This window comes from Pongo abelii, chromosome 7 (genome assembly GCF_028885655.2).
Source record: "Pongo abelii isolate AG06213 chromosome 7, NHGRI_mPonAbe1-v2.0_pri, whole genome shotgun sequence".
NCBI lineage: Eukaryota > Metazoa > Chordata > Mammalia > Primates > Hominidae > Pongo > Pongo abelii.
The window spans coordinates 26,278,408-26,293,876 of NC_071992.2; the positions used below are offsets into that span (position 1 = coordinate 26,278,408).

At 38.1% G+C, this 15,469-nt stretch overlaps 1 protein-coding gene across 1 annotated transcript in view; it reads left to right on the forward strand.

Moving 5' to 3' along the window:
* The first annotated feature begins 10,966 nt into the window (after nt 1-10,966).
* The window catches only part of ADAM7 (ADAM metallopeptidase domain 7), a 61,739-nt gene continuing 57,236 nt past the window's right edge, over nt 10,967-15,469 (forward strand). Inside the window, exons 1-2 of the mRNA XM_002818912.4 lie at nt 10,967-11,018; nt 12,329-12,432. Of these exons, the coding sequence (XP_002818958.2) occupies nt 10,967-11,018; nt 12,329-12,432 (156 nt within the window). The remainder of the gene's footprint in view (nt 11,019-12,328; nt 12,433-15,469) is intronic.

The following is a 15,469-nucleotide window of genomic DNA, read 5'->3' on the forward strand; positions in this document are numbered from 1 at the left end:
CAACTAGTCCACAATAACGAGGAAAGAAAAGATCAAAGACTCACTCAAAGATCTTCACACACCAACAGGGAGACTGTAGAGCAGAGGGAGGCAGGGTATTAGGAGACAGGGAGGGATAACAGAGTTCTCCTGGAGAATGTGATATTACATGTGTGGGTTTGGGGAAAGTGATGGGTACGGGGCTGGGAGCCCCTCATGCCGCAGGATGATTTATCATATTGTCAAATTGGAGGAGAAAGGTGACATGGAATCAAAAATATGATTAAGCTGCAAAAGGCTTTACAGGTGCTCTCAAAGTTCTGTTCAGTCAACCTTGAAAACTATCTTTCAGCAAAATCTGTAGGAAGATGAAAGCAAAGACAGCTGCATGGGAGAATTCACACAGGCATGCCAATAAAAGCAGCAGGAACACCAAGAACTGAGCAGGCCAACCAACCAAGTGATCGTTGGCCAAAAGTAACATCTCTACTCTTTCTTAGTTAATGATTTTAAAACATTTTCCAAACAGTGACTGGGCATGATAACCTATGCCTCCTAATACTTGAGCATTCATAAGAGTAGGAAATTCTCTTCAGAAAGCCAGAAGAATCTGGAGTCTTGGTTATTTATTAATAACACTCAGTTCTTAGAAAGAAAATGTAAGCTATTGTAAGAAATGCAAGAAAATGTAATATAAGGACAATATACTTAAAATGGTCAATTCACACTAAAAGTATTTCTTGAGAGGCTACTATATGTGAGGGACTATTCTAGATGTTAAGGGTGTAGCACTGAACAACAGATGAAATTCTATGTTGCATTCTAGTACAGAGGGATAGATGAAGAAATACACAAATAAAGTCTTCACTGAGTAGGTGCTGAGAACTGCTATGATAAGACAGCAAGTGGGGAGGGGGATGCATGTTTAGACGCATGTGTGTTGGGGGAGTGAAATCTAAAATAGAGTGGAAAGTACTGGTATTTTCTGAAAAGTGGGAAGGTCTTACTGCACAGGCGACATTTAAAGAAAGGACTAAAAGAGGTGAGGGATAGAGCCAGGAGGAAGGAGCCCTGGGATGACAACATGCTGGCATTTTACAGCAAGAACACAGCATGTTACATACAGCAAGAAGGGCAGAGAAGGTGAGCAGGGGATGGGTAAGGGACAAGGTCCATGTACAACAAGGCCCCAGAGCAAGTGGGGACTTGGAGATCACTGCAAGGAATTTAGCTTCTACTCACCTACTCACAGTGGAGTGGGAAGCTATTGGAGGATTTTCAACAAAGAATGACATAGTATTGTGTCCATTTGAAAAGGAATTATGGGAGAGAAGCAAGGACGAAAGAGATGACACTGCCAATAAAGAGGCTGTTGCAGAAATCCCAGTGAGAGATGATTATGGATTAGCTGAGTGGTGGCAGTGCAGATGAGAAATGGTTAGATTCAGAGTGTATTCTGGAGGATGAGACAACAGGATTTCCTGACAGATTACATATGAGGTGTGAGAGGAAGCAAGGTGTCAATGGTGCCTTCAGCATCTTTGGCTTCAGTAGCTTTATTGACGGCATTGCCATTTACCTGAGGTGAGAAAGACATATGGAGAAAGAACTTGGGGGATGAAGATCACGACATTGGTTTTTGTATATATTAAAGTTGAAATGCCTACTAGAGACCAAAATGAAGATGATAAATAGATAAATGAAGTCAAGGAAATATTTCTGGGTTCTATGAATTTGACAACCACACAGCTATAGTTTGAAAGACATGCAATTTATTGAGATTCTCCAAAAGAATAAGTGTAGACAGAAAGGAGAATAAGCAAAAAGAGTGAGCTTTGGGGCTCTTCCCATGTTTAAGTCTCTGGAGAATGGGGAGAAAGTGAGCAGCTAACGAGAAAGAAAACCTGAGCTGAAAGTCACATAAAGAATGTATGTCCAAACAGCAGATGATCAATAACAAATCAAACATGAATGAGAGGTCAAATGAAGTCAGGACTGCTGAGAACAGACAACTGAATGTAAAATCTGGGGATTCCTGGTGACCTTGATGAGTAGTTTCAGCAGAGCAATGAGGGCAAAAACCTGTGGGGTGGCCTAAAAAGCGAATGATGAGAAGAACTAGTGACAATGATTATAGATAACTCTTGGAGGGGATTTTGTTATAAAGAGATCAGAAAACTGTAGGTAGATGGACGGAGATGTGAGATCAAGAGAGTTACTGTAAGTTTTTAAAGATGAAGGAAATTGCAACTTGTTTATATGCTCGTGGAAATGCTCCAGGACAGAGATGGAAAAGGATGCAAGAGGGGGTGAGTTGCAGCTGTCAATTGAGAAAAATGATGAGACAAGTCTCGATCATTTCAGGAGGTTTATTTGCCAAAGTTAAGGGCACACACCCATGACACAGCCTCAGGAGGTCCTGCAGACATGTGCCCAACGTGGTTGGGGCACAGCTTGGTTTTATACATTTTAGGGAGACGTGAGACATCAATAAATATACATAAGAAATACCTTGGTTCCATCCAGAAAGGCGAGGACAACTCGAAGCAGGGAGGGGACTTCCAGATCACAGGTAGGTAAGAGAAAAATGTTTGCATTCTTTGCATTTCTGATAAGGCTTTCCAAAGGAGGCAATCAGAATATGCATCTGTCTCAATGAGCAGAGGGATGACTTTGAACAGAATGGAAGGCAGGTTTGTCCTGAGCAGTTCCCAGTTTGACTTTTCCCTTAGCTTCATATTTTGGGGCTCCAAGATTTTCATTTCATACTGCCATGATGTCTTTTTATAGGGAAGAAGAGTGAGAGTCTAGTGCAGAAGTGGATGTATCAGCCTTTGATAGAAGCATGGCCCATTCATTCTCAGTAACTGTAAGACAGAGGATCTGAGCGCAGACAGGTTGATAGATGTGGTAGTGCGGGTTGGTAGAAATGATTTTCTGGTTGTCTCTTTTTTTCAGTAAATTAGAAGCAAGGTCATTAGCTATTAGAGATGAAGGAAGAGCCATTGGAGGATTGAGGAGTGAGGCGAAGCTGTGACTCAGTTTTGGAAGAAGATGAAACTTATGAATAGAAGCATGAATGTCATCACCTTGGGCCCAGTTATTCAACAGGGAAAAAAATCTAATTATACTGCCTTTTATACCCTGTCACCACTTGGCTTTAAGCCTGTGTTATTTAAACCATTTTGACCTTACTGAAGTTAGTGAAATTCTTAAAGCTGTTATGAAACAGTCAGATTGAAAGTAAGAAAAACATCAACCCTTTCATAAAATTGAGAGTTATACATGTGTTACGCACTATTCATTAATTATTTTGTTTAATGTACACAGTGATTCTGTATAGAATGCTAGGATCAGTATGTACACTAAACAAGATCATTAATGGAAATACCAAGGAGTTTGTTCAATGTCACTAGCTAAATAATATGATTACCATAATTAAGAGGTGAAATTGTTATACACTCCGTTTACTCTGGGCCTGCCACTCCCTAGGGATAACCTTGACCCTTTGGGCAGCAGAGTGAGTTAAATTTTTTGACTCTTGTTGCATTTATTATTTGACATTTACTATATATAAATTGATAAATTTGTGTTTGGAAATGGAAAATAAGATAGTGATAAAATGACCCCAATTTTTTATTATTATGGTAAGTTAAAATCTATACTTACAATGAAGAAGGTCTAAGAGAAGAAAAAGATCAGCAAAGAGATGGAAACATTTGAACAATATAGTGATAGAAACATAGCATTTTGTTGTTAAAACAATCTAGGGGATCAAACATAACTATTCCAATTTATAAATAAGGTGCAGGGGCCGCCAGAAATAAGTGACTTGCTGAAGTTCACTGAATTAGAGAAGAATACAGGGCTTCTGATTTAGAATTTGGTATTCTTTTCAGAATACTCAAACATAATTACTGAGCTGAAAAGAGCTTCTGAATCTATGAAGAAAATTACAAATTCTCCTGGAATAATGTGTCTTTGGAGTACTTTCTGAGGATATTTATTGTAAAGTCAGATAGAAAATGCTGATTTTTATTCCAGTAACGCTATATGAACCTTTTTTTGCCATTACAATTATAATTTAAATAAGATACTTTTATTCATTCTCTTCAGTCTCTCCACTCATTTGAATGTATTGCAGCTTTTCTTCATGTTTCTTTTTACAAAGGTGGCACAAGGGTAAGCATTTTGGGTCCACAAAGTGGGCACCTTTCCATTTCCAACTCAGAATATATTCTTTATCAACTGCCATTCTTCCCAGGCCTGCATTATTGTGAATTCACTCTTTTAAGTCATTAGGAAGGTTGATGAGATTGCTCTCCAAGTTGCTAGCTGGGAGTGGGAGTGGGAATGAGGGAACTAGAGAGAGAAGGAGACTTTGGAGGGCAAGCCTGAAGGAGTATGTGGGTTGTGAGAGCAATCAAAAGGAGAAAAAGGCAAGCTGTGTGCAAAGCTGTGAGGCCTCCAAGACAAGTACTCCTGGTTGACTGTTTTGTAAAGAGCTGATGCCAGTGGCAATAAGGAATGAATACAAGAATCTACGACCTCAAAACTCAAAGAAACCTAGATGGGACTCAATCGGAGTACCTGCTGTGAGAGGTTGCTTCACTAATTTGCAGCAGAGAAATAAGAAGAGAACAGCGCATTCTCATACTTGTTTAATCTTCTCTAAAATCTGCTTTTGTTTGGCATTTGGACTCCACAGAGTTCCTTTGATACTGAAATGCTTCAGGGTTCATTGTTTTTTTTAAAAAAGCTTTGTATACTTTAATAATATCATTAATTTAAATATAGAAAGCTGTGATCTGAGATAAGAATCCATTATGGGCTAGTAATAAAATCTTCATTTTTTTTTCCTATCCCATACCAATGACCTGGTATAGTTTAGAACTGAGGGATCATATTCCTCAAATTGGAAAAAATTGATCATAGAGTAATTGTGAGAAGGAATAAAGCTTCTCCTCTCCCACATAAAAAAAAGAGAGGCCTCAGTGTATAATAAAAATAACACAGAGCTAGGCAGAAATTTTCTTTTCATCTCTGCTTTCCACTTATTATGTTGTTTGAATAAATTACAAAAACTTTTCTATGAATTTCCCTAACGTTCTTGGTTGTTTCGCCTGGGGTAACCATACATAAGGTCATAAGTAATATTTCAGATTCACTAGAAAGTTGGCTTGACCGTAAGTTGCTGAAAGACATCAGACAAATGCCTTAAAGCCTTATCTTTTAATATGACACTATAAATAACTCAGATTCCATGACTGGTATTTTAAAAATTGGTTTATTTCATTTTCCACAATCTTGACTGTAATAGAGGCAAGTTCAACATATTTCCCATCACCCAACATAAAATGTTCTTTTCAGTTGTCACTGTGAATAAAGCTGACAATTTCCACTTGATGCGTGAATGAATGTTTGTTTGCTGAAGGGTCAGATACACTCAGTAGGCCAATTGGCCTTCAACTATCTCTTCTACTGACCCGAAAGAGTATTAGAAATTCTACCAGTAAAGATGATAATTTGGGTTAAAGCTGTTTCAAGGACAAGTTCAAAATTTCTGGAAAGAAAATATGTAAGGTTCTAATCTGAAAATAATTATTTTGCAAATCAATTTAGTAATTCATTTAACAAATTTATATTGAATGCAATGTCTATATGCAAGACCTTGTTAGGTTTGTGGTACCAGAGCAAGCAAAGCAACTGCACTTTTTACTTTATGGAGCTTTGGTTTTCTGGAGGAGACAAATATTCAAATATTTAGATTAATAAGTGTAGGACACACCAACATAAATTTTCAGAAGTAAAAGAATCTTGTTTCACAGAGAAATGTGGCCTAGACTTAGGCATTAGGGAAGACTTTCTTGAGATAGTGAACATTGAACTGAGAACTGAAAAAGGAGAAATTAATTTGGCCACAAGGAGGAGAGGACAGGACTACAGGTAAAGAGGTAAATATGTCTAGAAGCCCTTTAATGGGAGAATTAAAGTATATTGGAGTAAAGAGGGAAAGCCAGAGAACCTGGAGCTCAGAGAGCAAAAGAGAGAAAAAAATAGTAGCAGATACAATTGGATCAACAAAGGTAATAATACCAAAAATCAACATTTATATAGCGCTTAGAAAATCAACACTTATCTAGCTATTGGCATATGGGACGCATTGCTTTTCAGTGATTTACACAAATCACTTCACTGAACCCTCACAACAATTGCTACAAGTTAGATAACATTGCTATTCTCATTTTGGGAAATGAAAAAACTGAAGCACAGAGAGATCAGATATTGTCCAAGGTTTACAGTAGGAAGTGTAAGGGCTGGAAATTGAACCCAGGTGGTGTGGTCCTTAGTGTGTACTTTTATTGACTGTACTCTACAACCTCCTCATCATTAGAAGCTAAAATAATCATAGCTTACCTTCTTTTTTTTGAAGCAAAAGTTTAATAGGCAAGAGAAAGAGAAAGGAATACAGCTCTCTCTCTCTAGTGAGAGAGAGGGGACTTCCAAGAGGAAAAGGCCCATAGTTTGCTTTTATTGAGTGTTTGCCATGTACCAGGTATCTTTCCAAGTTTGCAAATGTATTATATTATACATTCAATAAAAATCTATTGCCAGTTTACTGTTCTAGCCAATAAAGATATGGTGGTAAACAAAACAGACATAATTTTTATCCTCACAGAGCTACATTTTAAGGAGAGGAGCCAGCTTATGAAAAATAAGTAAACAAACAAGTCAATGTATAGCATTTTAGATGGTGACTAATACAAGGCACAAAAGGGCTTAGAGGTGCCAGGGCGGGAGTGGGCAGGTCTATTTTGCATAGGGTGCTTAGAGAAGATTCACAGAATGATGTATTTTAATAGAGACCTGAAGAGAGAAAAGGATAGATGTGTGACTGAGAGGGTTACATTCCAGGAAGAAGGAACACCGAGCAAAGACCCTTGAAGCAGACTGTGCTTGGCATGCTCAATAGATGCCAAGGACACTTAGCAATAGGCTCAGGGTGGGGAGGGGGAGGGGGAGGGTAGTAAGATATGAAGCCAGAGAACATCAGGCTAGATCATGTAGATCCTGGAGGCTATCAGAACTTTGCCTAATACTCTGAAAATGGAAGTTATTGAAAAGTTTGGACAGAAGGAATCACATAAAGTGATACATGTTAATAAGACCATTCTAGGTGATGGGTGGATAATACATTGTGAGGGACCAAGAGAAAAACAGTAAGACTAATTAAGAGTTTAGCTTCAATAAACTAAGCTACAGATGATAACGTCTAAATTATCTAAGAATCAGCAAAATAGCAGTAAATGTGGTGAGATATGGTCAGAGCCTTGATGCCTTTTCAGGACAGTGGCAACTGGATTTGCTAAAGGATGGGATGCAAAGTGTGAAGAAAAGAGACGAATCAAGTATGACTCCTGAATAACTGAAAGAATGGAGTTGCAATATCCTAAGATAGGAAAGACTATGGAAACACCAGGTTTGGAGGGGGAGAGCAAGAATCTGGCTTTGTACTTGTGCTTGAGAAATCCATTAGTCTTTCAAGCGAAGATGTTGAAAAGAGAGTTGCTTCTATGAGTCTGAAATCCAGAAAAGACCAGGTTAGATAAATAAATTTGGCAGCCATCATATTATAGATAATATTGAAGATCAAAAGATTGAATGGGAAACACCTCATGAGTATACAGAAAAGAGGAAATTCTCAAGAATGAAGCCATGGGAACCTATAGCGTTTACACACTGGGGAGAGAAAGAGGACCAACAAAGGAGACTAAGAAGATGCAGTGAATAAGCATGGAGGAAATCCATGGTGCACCAGGGACTCAATTCCTTTCAAAAAATGAAAATAATCCACTGTGTCCAACGCTGCTAAAGGATCAAGTGAGTGTGGATTGAAAATTGACCACTGAATTAAGCAAGGTACAGATCATTTGAACGTCGCCTTGCTGAGCAAAGGGTAAAAAGTCTAACAGTACTAATCTCAAGAATAAGGAGAAAGGAACTGGAAACAAACTGCAGACTTTTTATTTTTTATTTTTTTAGAAATTTTACTGTTAGAATCCAAGAATGGGTGGTAGCTGTTTGAAAGAAGAGTGATGTAAAATAAGAAATATTTTTCAAAGGATAGAAAAAAATGATCATATGTATATATATGTATATATATATACACATATATATATACATATATATACATATAATGAGATGATAGTAGAGATGGGGAACAATTGCTGGAGTGATGACATTGACGGGACAGGAAGGAATAGATTCCTGCATATTAATGGGGAATAGACACTAGAAGCATGAACAGTGCATGCATAAAAACAGGAAAGAATGAGTCTATATGGGCACACATTGTAAGGTAAATGTGATAATGAGAGAAAGTGAGAGTTCCTATGATGGTTTATTTTTTGCTAGTGAAATAGAAAAGCAAGATGGTCAGATGAGAGTGATGAAGAGGAGATTTAGAGATTTAGGGAAAGAAGAAAGGGTATACAATAATTAAGAGAAGTGGGGAGTGAATTAACTAGGGAATAAAAGATGGCTTGTGAGTACGGATTCATTTAATCTTCACATCATCCCTATCAGATTTATATTATTATGCCCATTTTATAGATGAGAAAACAGAAGTATAGAAATGTTTCATACCTTAACCAAAGCCACAGAGTTAATAAGTGTCAGGCAATTTAAGTCAAGTGAGTCTTTTGTCTAACACCAGTGAAAAACTATTGAAGTATTTTTTTTAAGAGGCACATGTCATGGCCCGGTTTACATATTAAAAATATCACACCTGTGGCCATGCACAGTGACTCACACCTGTAATCCCAGCATTTTGGGAGGCTGAGGCAGGTGGGTCACTTGAGATCAGGAGTTTGAGACCAGCCTGGCCAACATGGTGAAACCCTATCTTTACTAAAAATACAAAAATTAGCTCAGCATGGTGGCACACACTTGTAGTCTCAGCTACTCAGAAAGCAGAGACAGGAGAATTGCTTAAACCCAGGAGGCAGAGGTTGCAGTGAGCCGAGATTGCACCACTGTACTCCAGCCTAGGCGACAGTGACACTGCATCTCAAAAATAAAAAATAAATAAATAATCACACTTGTTGCAATGTAACCAAAGAATGTCTTGGACTAGAATGGAAGCAAAAAAAAAAAAACAAAAAAACAAAAACTTAGTGGTGGACTGATTATAAGGGATGTCAATGATGACGCTGACTTTCAGAATTGCAATGCTAAAGGGATCAGGCACTGCTGGCCAAGACAGAGGACAAATTGGGGGGAAATGTATTTTAAGTCTTGTACATATTGATTTTACAAGGACTTTGATCCTTCCCAAGGAACGCATTAAGTAGAAACTTCACTGTAAAGATCTGTTGCCCAAATGGCTAGAAATACAAAATGTGAGGCATAGCATAGCAATAATTAAACCATAACTGAAGATGAGATGGCTTTGGAACAAGCATAATTGGAGGAATAGAGGGTATTGAATAAATACCTCAAGGAACTCAAATATTTAAATGCTACATCGAAGAGGATATGCCTACAAGTTGCCACTGAACCAGGAAGAAGTTAAGAAGGCTATTGTGTCAAGGGAGCTAAATAGTATATTTCAAGGGGAAGGATGTGGTCAACCGTGCTAAAAATTGTTAACAGGGCAAATGAGATGAGGAAACAAAATATCTCTTGGATATAGAAATGGTAAAATCACTGGAGATATTGGCCATTTCAGTAGAATAATAAAGGCAGATGCTAGAACTGGGATGTGGTAGGATAAGCTGGAGGTAAGAAAATTGCAAGAAGTCCAGACAATACTGACTAAGAAATTTAGCTGTAAAGGAAATGGGAAAAAAAGTGATAGTAAGGGTATATGAGATATAGAATAGAGAGAATTTTTCTAAAAGGAGATACTTTTGACTTGACTTAAAATGGTACCCCCATTTTAAGCCAAGGGACTCTGATTTCTTTGCCTCCTTTCCAAGTTTGCTTATATTTTCCCAATTTGTAAATATCAGTGTCAATTTCCCCACCTGCAAAGTGGAGATTATATTTTATAATGTTGCTATACATGGCTGCTAACTGGGAGCAAGTGAACTGTATGAGGACAATTCTGTTTTTCAATCACAACGGATGAATGTTAATGTCAGATGGATTTTTCCCCTTATGTTTCCTTGTAGAAAAGGTCATCCCTGGAGCAGAGGGTCTAAATATCAAAAGGAAGCTTCCAATTGACATAGATTGGTTCAGTTTGTGGAAATATTAGAGAGATACAGATGCGGGTGAGAAATAGAATCCCAAATGAAGATAAAAGGATTCTATTGGCCGTGGGATAACTCTACTAACATAACAACAGAACACAGACATACGGATAGAATTGTCCAGGCCCTTTGCACATTTGTTCATTAGTATTCTTTTTTGTATTCATTTGAAAGGTTTCTACATTATATGGACACTTACTCCCACCTTTTATTTATTTATTGCATACATTTCTGTAGTGTGGATATTTTAATTTTAATATGTGATTTATGCCATATAAATTTTCAATATTTCTCATTTAACAAATGTTCCTTTTAGTTTTTATATGACATACTCTGCATAGAAAGAATTTAACTGTCTTCAACCAAAGCATATATAAATATTTTTCAACATTTTTTTCCTAAGACATTCTTGATTCTTTTTCCACTTTTGAAGTTTTCAGATATCTGGAATCAAATTTATATTAGACATGAGGTAGGAATCTATGTCCAGCCAACCTTCACCACCACCACCTCGGTAGTTGTCTTTAACTAGAACATGATGTTCAACCTCCAGGTTTTAGCCTCAAGCACCTAGCAAGTTGTGTAACTCCCTCAAGGAACACTTCCTTGTTCTGGATCAAAACTGCCCATCTATCTGTGAGGTGCTTCATCACTGCAGTGGAAGCGAGGAGGAAGAAAGGTGAACTCCTTTTCTCAAGCACTTGTGCTCTCCTCTACCAGAATCACCCAGAATGCTTCCCGGGTGTATATTCTTGATGATTTTACTCATTCCTCAGGTTAAAGGTATGTCTTGCTCTTTTTATCAGGACTTTCTTATTATGCTATGAGGTTGTGTCTGTTTAGTCACAAACTTTAAATTGTAAGTGATAAGAACATTAAATATTGATGATTTTTCTGAGAGCTTTGACTAGATTATAGCTAATCATGAGAGTCCATGCATCTGTGTAATGCCATATCACTCTTGAACACTCTGACCCACAGTGAGGAGGAGAAAGGAGTGGACAAGTACTGCATACCTGCAGCATGGCAGGCACTGTGCTGGCCATTAGCTGCTTCGTATGTTAAAGTGTTTAAAATTTGAAATTAATATCTCTACTTTACAGATAAGGAAAATGAAACTATTTACAGATCAGAGAAATTAAATATGCTACTGCTGGCCACACAATAAATTGGTAAAGCCTTGATTCAAATCAGAGCATATTCCAAAAAGCCCATGCCCTCTCCTTTTTATTGCTCTTTAAGTACCACACCTTAATTAAGCAGGGCTCACCTCACAGATGACTATCAAGGTGATAGGACATGAATAGAAGATTGTGGTTAGCACTGATTCAGGGCTACCCAAAATTCTGTATCAGGTAAAGGCCTTATACTTAACTACGAAAGGTAAGACTTTAAATGCAAACATCCCTGGAAGACCAAATTCAGTAATTTACATTCAAACAGGCCAACAGTGCAGGCTTTGACAGGAGACAAAATCCAGAGGTTGGCATGAGGATAATAAAATGACAACCGCAGGCCAGACATGGTGGCTCATACCTGTAATCTCAGCAGTTTGGGAGGCTGAGGCGGGTGGATCACCTGAGGTCAGGAGTTTGAGACTAGCCTGGCCAACATGGTGAACCCCGTCTCTACTAAAAATACAAAAATTAGCCAGACATGGTGGTGTGCACTTGTAATCTCAGCTACTTGGGAGGCTGAGGTGGAAGAATCACTTGAACCGGGGAGGCGGAGGTTGCAGTGAGCCGAGATCACGCCACTGCACTCCAGCCTGGGTGACAGAGCGAGACTCTGTCTCAAAAAAATAAATAAATAAAATAAAAAATAAAATTACAGCTGCAGAACATGGCGAAAATATGGAGGAAATGGAGGGACACTGATTTCTTTGGCTCCTTTCCAAGTTTCTTTATATTCTCCCGATTTGTAAATATCAGTGTCAATTTCCTTGCCAGTAAAGTGGGAATAACATTTCATAGTGTTGCTGTCCATGACTGCTAACTGGGGGCAAATGAACTGTATTAGAACAATTCTGTTTCTCAGCCGCTGTAGACGAATGTTAATGTCAGACGGATTTTTCCCCTTGTATTTCCTTGTAGAAAAGTTCATCCTTGGAGTAGAGGGTCAACAACTGGTTCATCCTAAAAAGCTTCCTCTGATACAGAAGCGAGATACTGGACACACCCATGATGATGACATACCGGTACAGGTTTTGATTTAGTAAATAAGATTTGTTGCTTTCACAGGCATGTAGACAGTTGTCTCTAGCTCTAAACGGAAGCAAATAAGGAGAGAGGAGTTTCAATTTTTCTAAGGACTCCCATTTGGCATACAGCATGGGCTTGGGAATAAGCAACCCCTCAATGGGTTAGAAAACAGAAAAGAGTAAAGCCTGGGTTTAGGGGATACCATTCTAAATTTTCCAGTTTATGGAGTTCCACCAACAGCTTTTCAGGCTGACTGATAACAACCTCATTTGTTCTGAGCCGGTGCCTGGTGAATGTCATCTTGAGCATGTTGCTTTCCCAGAGGTCTGGTATGCAGGTTTTTGTTTATAGTCTGCAGCAAAGACGTACAACTTTCAGAGGAACTCAAAGGCCTGCTTGGTCTGTGGCTCAGACGGGTATTTATTCAGATGTTAAAAATTAAATAAAAACGTGAAATATTACTTTCAAAAGTAACGAATGCTTATTATAGAAAATAGATAATATATGTAAGAGGGAACAGGCTTGAAAATTAAGATGTTTTCAATTTCCACTGTTATAAAAGACATTAGATGAATGTCCTTAGGTATTTATCATTAGGCACTTGATTTTTAAGCCTTAGGTTTTAACTGGGCTCATGGAGAATACTGACAGGCACTTTGCCCAATCCTACTATGGAAGCCCAAAACCTTCCCAATGAATTTCTTCTGTCCACCATTAGAGCAGCCAGTTTTTCAAGTTCTCACTTGTTAGGTTTCTCAGTCATAAATCAGACACATTTCAGTTTTCTAAGTCCCATTGAGATCTGTTTCCTATGACTTGAGATGATTAAAATAAAAAGCAACTCTCCATCTCCTCCCCTTTGGAAGTAATATGTAACTATTTTGTTCAATGATTCTCTTTAATATCCAACTCTTTTCTCACTTTCTCAGACTTTGTCTTGGCTGGAGATTGGTACTCAGCTAAGGGGCCTTTCACCAGCTTTCTACCACCCACTGTGCATACACTGGTGGGGTCTTCTCACAACTACTGTCTTAAGACTTAATCAAGACTGATGTTAAAAATCTCATTATGGCCAGGTGCAGTGGCTCATGCCTGTAACCCCAGCACTTTGGGAGGCCGAGGCAGGGAGATCACTTGAGGCCAGGAGTTCAAGACCAGCCTGGCCAGCATAGTGAAACCCCATCTCTACTAAAAATACAAAAACTAGCCAGGCATGGTGGTGTGCACCTGTAAGCCCAGCCACTCCGGAGGCTGAGGTGAGAGAATCGCTTGAACCCAGGAGGCAGAGGTTGCAGTGAGCCGAGATCATGCCACTGTGCTCCAGCCTGGGCAACAGAGCAAGACCCTCTCAAAAAATAAAAATAAAATAAAATAAAATAAAAATATCATTATGAATATGCCAGATAAGCTTGGATAAGGGCAAGAAATATAAACAATGAAACTAAAGCTTCTTGTAGTACCAGAATATGCTCAAACAGACAAAACAAAATTCAAACCACATTGAAGGGGTCTTGTCAAAAGAATTCAGAAGCCAACAGAAAGAGCTCCCGATGGCTGAAGCTGGGATAATGTGAAGAACAAAATAAATAACAGTTTTGTATTATGACATGAAGTGTAAATAAATATCATGAGCCCATACTGATATAAATAAACGACTGAATAAATTATATACAGTAAATAAATAAATGGAAAAAATGGACAATTCTCCTGGGAGAGGAATCAAATAATTTATGTAGATGATGTCCTCTCCAGGAGGTGGAACCTAAATCCCCACCCATTAAGTGTGGGCTGTAGGTTGTGACTTCCTTCCAGGGAGTACAGTATTGAAGGGGGGAAAGAGTAATTTTACAGAGAAAGATGAAAACACCATCTCAGCCACGTGATCAAGTTTAACACTTGCTAAGTCCTGTGGCTAGTAGGGTGTAATAAAATGGCATTTTCTATTGTGGTTCTCACCTCAAAATCCATAACATCAGTCTAAGCATGAGAAAAACATCAGAACAAAAACAAATTGTAAGACATCCTACAAAATGCTTGACAGATACTCCCCATAAAGGTCCAGATCGTAAAAAAATAAAAAAATAGAAAACCTGAGAAACTGTGAGACTTGAGGAGGCTAAGGAGACATGACAACTAAATGTAGTGTGGGATCTGGGATCAGATCCTGAAAGAGTTAAAGTACATCACGGAAAAACTGAATAACTATGAACTTGAATTAATAATAGTTTATGAATCTGGGCTCATTCGTTGTGACAAATAGACTATAGTAATGTCAGATGCTAATAAACAGGGAAACCTGAGTACAGAGTATGTGGAAACTCTGTACTATCTTTCCAACTTTTCTTTAAATCTAAAGTGATTCCAAAAATTAAAAACCAAATTCTCTTATTAAAAACAATATTGACACAATTTAAAATATCATATTAACAATATTGACAATATTAACAATAATCTTTTAATATTTGTTAATATGAAATCCATATTTGAATTTCCAAAAAAGTTCCACGGCCACCATTACACCCATACATGCATGTACACATACACGCAGACACACACACACATACGCACCTCTACATATACAACTCATCATGTTGTAAAATGTGACCAAACCCTTTCTATCTGATTAAGTACGTAGCCTAGTTTCTTGACCTCCCACATGGGGATTCTTTGTCTTTATGATAAAGTCGTAATTTTATTGTTCAACTTACAGTCAAAACAGCTTTAACTAATGCACACTTAACATTGAACAAATACAAAACTCTCCTTCCTGACCTCATAGCTGCCCCTTTTCAGATCCTCCTTGCTATAATAGCACAGCTCCACAAGTTAAACAAATCAGAAATCTGGGCTTAGTCTTGACTACTTTCTCTTACTCCATCTAACTATCACTGAGCCTTGTAGATTCTAGCATGTAAATGTCTTTTAAAGTTATCTACTCCTTACTCCTCTGCTCAAATCATCTGCATTCATCAACAGCCTTAAATGGTTTTCCTGGCTATAGTACTGAGTTTTGCTAATCCATTATCTATAATA